This window comes from Aptenodytes forsteri, unplaced genomic scaffold (assembly GCF_000699145.1).
Source record: "Aptenodytes forsteri isolate BGI_AS27 unplaced genomic scaffold, ASM69914v1 Scaffold307, whole genome shotgun sequence".
Classification (NCBI taxonomy): Eukaryota; Metazoa; Chordata; class Aves; order Sphenisciformes; family Spheniscidae; genus Aptenodytes; species Aptenodytes forsteri.
Window position 1 is genome coordinate 546,318 of NW_008795303.1, and position 12,490 is coordinate 558,807.

The following is a 12,490-nucleotide window of genomic DNA, read 5'->3' on the forward strand; positions in this document are numbered from 1 at the left end:
CAGTTCCCTCAGCCGCTCCTCATAAGACTTGTTCTCCAGACCCCTCACCAGCCTCGTTGCCCTTCTCTGGACACGCTCCAGCACCTCAACGTCCTTCTTGTAGTGAGGGGCCCAAAACTGAACACAGTAGTCGAGGTGCGGCCTCACCAGTGCCGAGTACAGGGGGACGATCACTTCCCTACTCCTGCTGGCCACACTATTTCTGATACAGTATTCTCTACTGAATACAGTAGAGCTCTTACCTTGATCGGGGTCTGCTGACACAACCATAAAATTAATCGGTGGTTTTACAGGAGCAGGTCCAATCCTGCTTCCATTAAAGTCAATAACATTTCAACCGTAATAGAATCAAGTCAAAATTTCTCCTGAGTCACAGTTACAGTGCCTCCATAATTGTGTTAAATTTGAAGAGTAAAATTTAGCAGATTAAAGATGCACAGCCTGGGCCAGACCTCAAAAGCATGCAGCATCGACACTAGAAGCTACGTTTTTCCTCAGCAGCAGCCGTGGAACACAGGTATAAAATCTGATCTTCAAACCAAAAGTAACGGCAGAGGTCTGCCTTTATAAAAGGAATGAAAAAGAAACCAAAGGGCTTTATAACAGGGAGGAAAAATGGATTTGCACTGTAACAAGCTTTATTTCTTAAGCTTTTTGAATGCAACACAAATGAACTGCGTTACTGCACATCACCAAATCAGCCTGAGCACATTCAAACTGCAAAGCAAATCTCAACCTAGGCAGAATCCCTAATGAAGTCCCCGCAGGGCAGACTTTTTCTACTCTGTCTTTGAAAATGATGAATGGTAAAGTGGGAAAGAGTGCCACGTTCACATCCCACTGGCTCCTGAGTCAGAAACAGAGCACATCAGATCTTTATCTGATACAGCGAATAATCCCCAAGCATATCTCAGTATGTCACTGCTGATGATGCTCTTCAACATAGTATTCTCAGATCAGCTGAAGATGCTGAACCTTTTCACACCTCCATATCGTTAACACAGCTGGCTCCAGAAACATTTGGGGCTGCAGCAACTGGGGAGCTACACAATTGCAAGGAAGTGAATCTGAAGACATTCAAACTGAACATGCCCAGCACTTGCTCGCTGGGTAGGATTCGGGTTTGCGATGCAGTTATGCCACTCTAACTACCTGCTGCCGACAGCGCCGTACTCAACCCCTCTCCCATCCCGCACTGCAGCTGAATCCTACACTGAGCGCTAGTCCTTGCCCAAACAGGCAACAAGCCAGTTCAGGGAGCTAAACTGGCAGAGAAGCAACCCTACAAAAAAAAGGCAAGCTTTCTTCTGTGGCTTTAAATCCCTAAATTAGCCTCCTGACAGGTCAGATGAGTGCTGGTGTCAGAGCAAGGAAGGAAGCAGAAGCACACAGTGGAGGCAGGGAATCAGGACTACCCTTTCTGGAAGGGGGTTTCTACAAGGTGTTAGATCACCTTGGCTGCCTCCTCAAGCAGCACCTCTAATCTCCCGGTTTTGTAAGAATACAAAATCCCACACATCTTTGATTAGGGGAAAGCAAATCATTAAATTACAGTTCGAGTAGGATCTTGCTTTACAAAAGCTTAGCTTTATACACACATACACATATATATCTCATTTATGTAGGAGATATTCTAACACTTTCCTGTCCCAGGCATGTAGTGAGAATCCAAGTTCAGCACAGAATTGCAGACCAAGGTAAGGAGATCACTGAGGGTTTTCTCTCATATAAAATTACCCTCAGACCTAGTAAGCATCTGGAATGAAGTCCTCTGAGGAAAATCAAAGACCTGAGGAAAAGTGTAATATCTATCCCACAGGACAATATTAGCAGGTATCCCTCTTTGGTGACAGGTGTTATAATCTGTGAAATTCTGATTTAAAAAACAGACTGAAGTTTAGTTTAGTAAGAACTGCAGTAGTTTCAGTTTCACACAGAGCTTTCTCCCAGATTACCCAGTGTTAAGTGTATGGATTCACCTACCAATTCTTCCTATATCAGTACCCACATCTCAAAAGACCTTTATTTTCTACAGAGTCCTTCATACCTTGCTATCATTTTGCTGACTGGGTTGCAGTTCCTGGTACCTGTGAGGAACACCATTTAACAGTACCCAGCTTTCAGCAAGGCTGCCCATCCAAATTCAGACCCATTCAAACCAATTCATTCTTGTCTCTATTTCAAGGACTTTTTTTCTCTCCTTGGCGTTAAACCTCAGTGTATTTACAGAGGCCAAGAGCGTACCCTCTCAGTTTTCATTCTGCAGGCTAAATAAGCCAAGATCTTTAGACCTTATCATTTGATAGTCTTTTCATCCCTCTGAACAACCCAGTAAGCCCTTTCTTCACCTGTTCCTGTTTCAATTCATCTTTAACACAAGTAACCATAACTGCTCTTTGCATTTAAAATGGATCCTACTACTGCTGTATGCAGTTGCACCGACAGAGCTCTCCATGAGCCCCACATGTAAATATTTTGGGCACTTTAGGTCACCAAGTCCCTTCTGTGAGGCAGCCTTCTGTGCTGAAAATACTTCCCAGCTTTGCAACATCTGCAAATTTCAATAACATACTACTATTTTTTTATGACAAGATGTTTAATGTCCCTAATAAAAACAGGGAATGAAACCAGCCCAAGGACCAATCCATAAAAACTCCACTAATAGCTTCACTCCAGTCTGATGCTTTTCAACACTCCCCACTGCTGTCTTCTCTTCAGTTCTTTCACCATCTATCATACAAGTCTACTAACACCCATTTTACCCACTGTAGCAAATGCTCTCTTCTGCTGGGTCACACCTAACACTGCCCTGCAGATCAGCACAACCATAATTCCAATTTCTAGAAAAAGAAATTCCCACCAAAAATAAAATACTAGGCTTGCCTGAAACTATTCATCCAACTTCAGTACACCCATCTTGTATGTACTTTCAGGCCCTCCTCTATTCCTTCATTCAAAAGCGTGTTTCTATGCCCCGAGCACAACCCAGGTCAGACTGACAGCCCTGCAGCTTCCTAGGTCGTACCCCCGGCCAAATACAAACCACACAGCCGGAGGTCCACAAACACTCGAGGCTGGCAGACACCTGCATTGCCTTGGAAAGAAGCAATCCCTTCCTCACCCGGGCTTGCTCTCACCTTTGCACCACATCTTGCAGTGACCTGGAGGGGAACCACTGTGGCTGAAGACAGCCCTTCTGCTTGGCCAGATTGTTTTCCAGTTCCCTGCTTCAATTCACTGGGCAGCAACAGAAACACTTGTGCCAGCAAAAGGGAGGGGATGGATGGTTGGAGGGAAAATAGCAACTTCTTTTAGCAGTGGTGTCAGCTGCCCCCGCTCCCTTTGTTCATCACACGACAGGGAATCCCCCAGCCCCGTATTACCACCCCAAGGAGTCTATCAGAAATACTGGCTAGCCCAGTTAGCAGCCACATTCAGACTATATTGCATTTACACTCCTGCCTGAATACACCATGTTTGTAAAGAGTCCTGTTCCCTTTTCATTTATATAGCTTAAAAAGTTTTTGCCTTATATTTTAGTACATGTTTCAAGGCCCCAGTCAGCTTTATTGCAGCAATTTCCATTTTATCCCTGTGCTTCTACACCTCTAAGACAAGTGCTTTTTTGCAACCTGCCCTTCTCCGATTCCTCACAGACCCTCTGCCAAGCGCCCACAGCCTATTAGTCTCCAAATCCTTCCTGGCAGTTTCACCCGTGCTGGGATACCGTTTCCACAGGATTTCTGCACCTCTGACAAAGTTTCAAGTTTCCTTCACATTCAGAGCCCTAAGCACCTTTTTGAACTGGTCCTCTTCGGATCCCAAAGTTTGCCCTTTCAAATTAGCTACAGGCCTGCTTCTTGCAACTCTTCTGCTTAAAGTGGATTTACTAAGGAAGACAAGAGTTGCTGTTACTGCTAAAAGACACCATCGCATTTTTGATTACGGGAGTGACAGGTTTTCCTGAGCAATGCTGCTTGTGCGGAAAGCCTAACCACTCCTCGCAACTCAGCTGCCCGAGGAACTGCCCTCTGCCTCTCCACCATTTGTACCATTTACCAAAAGGCACTTTATTATTTTACATACAAGCAGAAGGGTGTTAAACCTGCTGCTGTAGCCGTTATCCCTCCTGGGATTTGACCACTCTCAGCCTAGAAGTCTGCATCTTCACTCAGGGAAACTGCATTTAATTCTCCCTCCAAAAATTGTACGCTGCAATTGTCCTGTTTCCAGGCTCACCTCAGCCACAGGCACCTGTGTGTACACTGACAGACAGATAATCCAGATTAGTAAAAAAAAATCGGTCTGAAGCATATGGAATCACTTTAGATCAGAGGTGTTTAACAGGAAAGTGTGAATGATATTGCAGGGTAATTTATTTATCTATCCTATTCTTAGATATCTGTAGTGACCATATACTTGGCCCAAATGTTGTTCCCAACATGCACCTTCAACCTGTTTTTTTCTTCATGTTGTTTCCGTGCACCTTGACCTACCATTTGAAGGGCTGAACAATTCCCTTCCCTTATTTGCACGGGAACATAAAAGGTATTTTCAGAATGCAGCAAAACAAATCCTTACCTACACCAAGCAATTTTCAGTAAACTATGAAAAATTGTCCCTTTTTTGTCAAAAAAAACTTCTGTTCACCCGTCTTTGTAACTACATAGTCCTTCCAGGACTATGGGGACCCAAACAAAAGCACAAAACACTGCAGGTGCAGCCCTGCTGGGACAATAAAGAGGCATATCGTCACCTCCCTCCACACACTTACTGGGAAAACATGTTTCTTCAAGGACAGTACTCTCTCTCTCTCCCCCCCCCTCTCTCCTCTCCTCCACTCTCTCCCCAGTAGTTTTAGGAGCAAAAGGCAGGTTTAGTGTCCCAAAAACATTGGGACAAACAAGTTTTCAGTTAATTTTTTGAAGGACAGCAATTTATTACCTTGTTATAAGCAGTCCTAAAACTCACTTCGCTGCACACACCCTGTAAGTCTGAAACCCAGAGGTGAGGAGCCTCCCTCCCTGGCTCCAGATCTGGGCTTTTCGACTCTGTCCCTGCTGCTCTGTGGCGACATGAAGCCTCTCTCTCTCTACCCTCCCCTCCCATCTCCTTCCAAGCACTCCTAGCCCTCTCCCCCTTTCCCAACAACTCCACCATCTCCACCTCTGCCTTCCTCCTCCCCCCTGCACAGCTCCCCTTGTAGCTGCTCCAGATTTTCCAACTCCCAATTTTCCTTCTAAGCATCCAACCTGAGCTGCCTTTTGCCACCTGCCAAGGACACAGGGAGCAATGGAGACACCAGCATTTCATAGAATCATAGAATCATAGAATGGTTTGGGTTGGAAGGAACCTTTAAAGGTCATCTAGTCCATCCCCCTGCAATGAGCAGGGACATCTTCAACTAGATCAGGTCGCTCAGAGCCCAGTCCGACCTGACCTTGAATGTTTCCAGGGATGGGGCATCTACAACCTCTCTGGGCGCAACCTGTTAGTGCTTCACCACCCTCATTGTAAAAAATTTCTTCCTTATATCTAGTCTGAGGAGAGGAGTGGGGCAGGTCCGTGTCCATGGGAGATTTGTGGGGCAGGGATGCCAGCAGTGGGATGTAGCACAGCTCTCTACTGCAGGAGAGCCCAGGACAGCAAGGGCAGCTGAGGCGAGGGTGTCCCATGGTCCTGCTGTGCTTGAGGTAGCACAGGACCACCTCAGAGGACAGCCTGCAGTGCAAACGAGGGGCACCCTGTGGTGTGGGAGCTCATCACTGCCTGCCATGTGGGTGCCAACTGTTGATATTCCCAAAGGCTGCAGTGCAGGGCAGCGCAAGGGTGGGGACAGCCCATGAAGGCATGAAGGTCATGGGACTGATCAGAAAGACCTCCCTCACTCCATGGCATGGCACCGAGAAGCACGGCTAAGACACATTTGCTAACACTCTTGCCCAAGGTGTTGGCAAGAGCCATTTGGCACTCAGGAAGGAAAAAAATCTTCGTGTCTTGTCTTAACACCCTTCCGGTCCTACCTGTAGTTTGGATTTTTCCTCCTCTCCAGTGACAAGCACAGTAGCTGTTGTGAAACACGATGAGTCATAGCTACAGGCTGCAAGGGGAAGGCAAGGTAAAGGGAGAGCAGGAACAGAGAGAGATGGGAGGGAAAGCTGCTGTCACTAACCGGCCTCCAAGTCATCGCTATGTAGCTACCACTGGCTTCTCTGCAGTACCACCTACATATATCTTCAGCTTTCCCTGGCTAAATCTGTGGGATGAAGATTGTTATATGTTGTTATGTTATATGTTGCTGCCTGAGAGCAGCATAAAAGTCACTGTGTTCTTTTAACCAGAAGATGCAGTAGGAACTGCCTCCTGTAACAGTGGCAAGTTGGGAAGAGTTTGTCAGGCAGCTAATCTAGGAGGAAAGCAGCACTTTGAGAAGGCCAAAAGGAACATGTCTGGATCAAGATACACTGAAACTGCCTTTACTGTTGCCTTTCATAAAAATTGGCAGTGATCACCCATCCTGGCTGCTCTGCTTTGCCATATGTCCCATCTCCAGTGGCACCACAAATACGCTGGGAAAAATCTTCCTGTGCCAAATGTTTCAAACACAAATATAGAAAGATAGAAGTCTTTTAGGTCACTGATTTGATTCACACCCAATATATTTTTCATGCAGTAATTTGAATATAAATATGATAGTGTCATAGACACGGGGCATCTATTCCGGCAGTGTCAAGTGCTGCAGTACTGAATGCCTGCAGAAACACACCTGCTTAGATCCACAATGTTGACGTAGAGCAGGACCAAGTATTTCTTAGGTTGCTATTCAGTTGTGCATGGGAAACGGTTTTCCCACCTTAGAAAACACGTTCACAGCCTTGTAAGTGTACCTGCTCTATGACAAAGCTAGTGCTATTCATGGCCCTTAGTGAAGAAACCAAGACAGAGGGACCCACCTCCCAGCACAGGCAGCACAAGGACAGCTTGCTGGTGCTACAGAACACTTCAACTCAAGTGACCACTTCGCTTAACTCAGGTGAAAAACTTGAACCTCAGTCTATCACATATCAGTCTCAAAACTAATTTCAGTTAAAATGATCTTCTCTCTCACCAGAAAGACAATTCTGTCTGGCAGAATTGTTCTGGTTCAAACTGCAATATTTATTCCCATCAGAGAACTTCATTTTCAATTAATTGCATTTTTTTGACCAAAACCAAAACACCGTCACTTAAAAATGTCCAGCCAATTCTACAAGAAAATCTGCTCTGAGGCCTGCTTATCTCAGTGTTTCTACGAGAGCTGACAGTTGCTGAAATATAGGCACTAGGATTGCTAGTGTTGACAAGGCTTTAAAGCATCATCATGCTGAGTAGCCATTAGAGGTTATATTTCATTGGAAGTAATGTAATTCAATTACCATCACTCTTTAGTATGTCCCATCTCTGGAGGCTGACAATAAGCCATATCATCCATCAGATTTTAACCTGAACTTTGCATTCTGGCCCTATAGATTGCCAGTTCTCCATTATGAATGGCTTCATATTTTTAGCGTCATTTCTTAGGGAAAAGAGGTTATCCAATTATATTGTACATCCATCTGCCTGCCTGTCTGTCCTTCCTTAGCTTTTCAACCAGTTTCAATCAGGAGGCAAAGGTCTTCAGGAAAATTAAGTTCCTATCAGTTTTGCGACTAATCAGAGGCAGGGTAAAGAAGAGAAATCATTTGCACGTCCCATTTGGGAGTGGTGAGCAATGTAATCCCTGCAAACTGACAATCCGGTGAGCATGGACAGCTAACACTGTCTCTTTCTCCATGCAAGAAACACAAAAGGCTGGGGAATTTGTGCTACTGCAGGGACAGAAGGTCAGGGACACCCATGCCAGACTGAGAGACACAAACTCCTAGGAAAGCAGGCTCCTTTAGAACTGCTGCTCATGGAATAACTATTTTATTAACGCAGTGAGCTTAGTAATTTACAAAGAATTTCTTGTGCATGTTTCTTCAGCAAAGAATGTTTTGAGTAATTCACTCTGACAGTCAAACATATTGCAAACACAAAATATAAATTGCACAGAAAAGTGATGTAACATTTGCTTTCCCAGGTCTATGCATTTAAGCTCTATCAATAACCACATTTTCTTTTTCTGAATATCTAAAGTGTAGAGTAATTGATTCACTATGTTTAGCTGTTTAAACGATTACTCTTACTGATGATTATCAACATTACTGATTCATATTACTGTTGTTGTTCTGCCTTTTGGCTGCCTAACTGAACCATAAAAGCACTCATGACTTCGCCAGTTCTTTATCCCATTCATCAGCTGCACAAGGATTGTGACTTATGACAGCTTACTCACTCCTCACAGACAACTTGTTTACATATGTCATTGCATCCATTCCCTTTCTCTCTTCCTCTCCATCCTTTCAACCTTCTCCTCCTCCATATTGCCATTTATGTTAAATCCCTTTTCTTTGGCCTTTCCCACTCACTGGTTCTCATCTTCTCTACATCTCCCCTTCTCCCATGTCCACACATTCTCCATCCCAGCCTTGCCCCTCATTCTACCACCTCTTTTTCTGCCTCCCACATACACTGTCACAATCTCTACCTTCTGGCTTCCTCCCCTAGCCTGCTCTTCGCTCAGAAGCCATCAGTCTCCATTGCTTGTATCTAAATTGTTGTCTGTCTGCATTATTACTCATTCCTGATTTTGTCACCTTTTCCCTCTCCCATATTCGTTATACCACCCACAGGGTCTTGTTTCTAATTAGACTCCAAGATACTTAAAGCAGAAACAGTGCTTGTACAGCACCTAGTGCAACAGGGGCTTACAGGAGCTATCAAGTATTTTTCCCACAGAACATAAGGATCATGACTGCCCAAGACAAGCAGGAACTTACCGAGCCGTACAGTTCCCCTTTCTCATTCATTCCAAGGTAGAGTCCACTGTCGACTCCTCGGATGCTGACCAAGCCCACTGCTATACTGATAAATTCCAGTATACCTATAAAATGCAGGAAAAAACAAACAATGTACACGTTGTTTCCATTGAAAGGGTTTTTTTTCAGATGTGACTGATCCCTGAGCAACAAGCAGCTATTTTCAAAGGTGTTTTCCCATTTTCAGAGTTGTTTGGAGGAATATGAGGAACAAATGAATATATCTTAAAGTACGATACTTGAACAGTGAAGTCCTTTGAGTGTCTGCTAGAATGATGCATTGCAGACAGCATTAACATACCAAATTAAAAGATTACTCTCAATCTTTCTCATCATTTCTAAACACAACTCTAAATCTCAGTCATATTCTGATTTGCACAAATAACACAAAGAAAAAAAAACCACAAGTTTTTAGATTTCCAAAATTAACAGTATTAAAGAACCTGTGAAATTTGTCTTCCAAAATAAATTCTGAAAAAATACATTTGAATCAGAATTGTGAGATGAAAACAATGTTACACATGGAACCGAAAGATCTACTTCCAGGCTTCAATGAATCAGGAATATGTGGAAAGATTTACTCACAGTATGATCTTCCAGAGGCTTGAGAAATGAAAATCCTTAGTATAGTCCAGAGTCTCACACATTTCTGTCTAGATATTAACCATCTCTCTGGTGTGTTATTTTTTACTCATCTCAAATTTGAAAATTAAAATATTCTAAACCTAAGTAATAGTGTATAAATGATTAAGTCTTCCTGTGCACACAACAGCAAGCTCACACAGACATTTGTGCGCTAGAGATAAGAACATTTTGCGGAGAAGCACTGCTTCTGCAGAGCTCCTGAGATCAGCGTCAGCGTGCACGGTACAGCAAGTGTCTGTATCAAATATCAGCTCATCTGGTTCTGAGGGTTTGGGGGGTTTTTGGCAGCCTTCCCTGCAAATTGCTTACCTCCTTCAATGAGGATGCTACCAGCCAAACCTTGCATAAATCTAGCAGTCTTGTGGAAAAAAAATGGAAATTGTTTCCTATTTGGGAGTGTTCGTGTAAGACAGTAATGATCTCACAGGAGTTATCCAGCAACGTTCAGAAGCACGCTGCTGTGTTATACTACTTTCTGAGCCACAAAATAAAGCACAGGGTAGCATTTTCAATATATTTTGTGAATTTTCATGTCTAAGCACACCACGTAACTATTTTTAAAGCTTATTGGAAACTATATTTACATGAAATAATAAAATAACAGTATAGTATGTGTTGAGCCTCACGTGGCCAATAAAAAAGCACTTTCATGGATTTTTTGAACAATTAATTTGGCATCTCCCGCAAAATAGTTGAGCACTAATCAATAACAGGCATGAATCACATGAATCTAACACAGCACAAGTTGAAGCCAATAGGGAAAATTTATAGCCAAGCTAATGTAAAGATGAAATGTATTCCCTGTAAGGGACTATTGATCATTACCTTATATATTATTCAGTACTACAAACATCATAGTCTTATTGTTTTGATAACCCTGTTTTAAGACCCGGGCATCTTAAATTATTCTCTACATATGCACAAATCAAAAATACTGGGAGGAAATACTTCGTAATTATGGATTTTTTTTGAAGTAATAAAAAGTGGTAACATGCTGTTTATCTGGTATACATAGTATCTCAGATACAATCAATCCATTGAAACAATTTAAACATCCCCATTATATCTGGACGTGAAATACTTCCAGATTTCTTACTAAGGCTTCTTCTGTAAAGCTTTTACCAAAGTATCATATTACCTGATAAATATTACCAAGCAATTTTAACTGAGGTTAAATCTTATGTTAAGTGTGTAATATACCATACTACAGCTAAGTTAGTAAGTCTGGCATCTTTCTCATCAATATAAATGTAGACTTCAATTGCTGTCCTCATTTCAAATATTTGGGTGCATGCTGCTTAGTGTGTCAAAAGAACAAAAAAGCACTGTCACATCCTATTGTAAGTGCAGAAGATGAATTTAAGGTACTTGGCAAAGCTCATCCACATATTTGAGATCAGAATAGAGACTTGTTCATTTGAAATATTGAAAAGCCTATTCACAGCAAGTTTTATGTGCCATGCTGTTAAGTCCTTCAAAAGATTATCTGGGGCCAAGCATGCAGTCTTACAAAAGTCTTGCCAGTTTAAGGATTGCATGATTTGGCCCAACACTCCTGTGAATATTTTCACTGTATGGTTTCTATGATATACAGATAGTACTTAGGACCTGAACCAGATATTAAAATAGATATTCCTCTTCAAAATGAGGCTGGACCAAATGAAAATCAGGACAGCTCCAAACTTCAAAAGCTAGGGCCCTATTTATAGCTAAAAATGGGGGAGAGAAGAAAAGGAGCGAGGAAATAACTGTCTCAGTACATGGGATGCTGAATATCTTCTTGTCAGACATTGAACATTTTCTTTAATGAAACCACTTCAAGGCAAAGACCCACTCCTCCACAAAGAGGTTAGGAAGAAAGTTTGGGGGAAAGTTGTTCCTTACATGTCCACATCAGCCCTTCACGCACCTTCTTCCACATGATCCAACTTTGACCATGCTGAATGGCAGCAGGACACCAGCCTGACTGTGAAGGCCAGTCCTGCTCTCCTGCCGCTCTCACAGGAGAAAGGAGATGGGTCGTTCACACAACGTAAAATTTCAACTTTCATCTAGATTAGCTCTGGTGAAGAACAGACTTACAGAAGCGTTTGCCTTGGCTTTAAGCAACGAACATCTTTGTAACTACAGATCTTTTTGTTGCTGGTGTTCCACCCTTGGCACATTTTTGTCTTTGGCTATATATAGGCTCTCTTTGTATTGCTGGATTGAAGCAGTTTAGCTTCCACTGAGCACCCTAACACACTATCAACCAATACGGTAAACAAGCATCTCTGCCAGCCACTTCTTTGTACGACTTCTCAGGGAAGCAGAGAGAAGGGAAGCGGCGGAGGACCCGCAGGCAGAGCGCAGGTCGCTGGAGCTGTGCTGCCGTGTGTTTAGCAAGCAATCATTCACCCAGGGAAGAACAGAGGGGCGAGGAAAGCAGAGGCCTTCGTGGCTAAGAAGCTGCCGGGAGGTCAGCCCAGTGATGGGGCGAGGGCAGGGGCTTCCCCGGCGTCCCCCTGCCCCCGACGCCTCCCGCCCGCCAGCCGGGGCTGCGGCGCTCGGCTGAGCAGAGCGCTCCGCCGGGATGCGTCCCGCCTGTCGCAGCTGTCACCGCTCCTCCCGCTCCCCCACATGATGCCAATTAAGAGACGGGAGCGCAGACAGACACAGCCCCCCAGGAGGCAGCAGGGCCCTGCTTCAGTTTCAGGCTCTTACAGCGCCCTTGTCGTCGTCGTCCCCCGCCCCGAGCCGCCCCGCATCCCTGTCGCAGCTGTCACCGCTCCGCCCGCTCCCCCACATGATGCCAATTAAGAGACGGGAGCCGCAGACAGAACAGCCCCCCAGGAGGCAGCAGGGCCCTGCTTCAGTTTCAGGCTCTTACAACGCCCTTGCGTCCCCCGCCCCGAGCCGCGAGCCGC

General features: G+C 44.2%; 1 protein-coding gene across 1 annotated transcript in view; it reads right to left on the reverse strand.

The window, feature by feature from the left end:
* FGF9 (fibroblast growth factor 9) overlaps window positions 1–12,490 on the reverse strand; it is a 27,794-nt gene that overhangs the window by 10,956 nt on the left and 4,348 nt on the right. Inside the window, exon 3 of the mRNA XM_009279356.2 lies at window positions 8,901–9,004. Within this exon, the coding sequence (XP_009277631.2) occupies window positions 8,901–9,004 (104 nt within the window). The remainder of the gene's footprint in view (window positions 1–8,900; window positions 9,005–12,490) is intronic.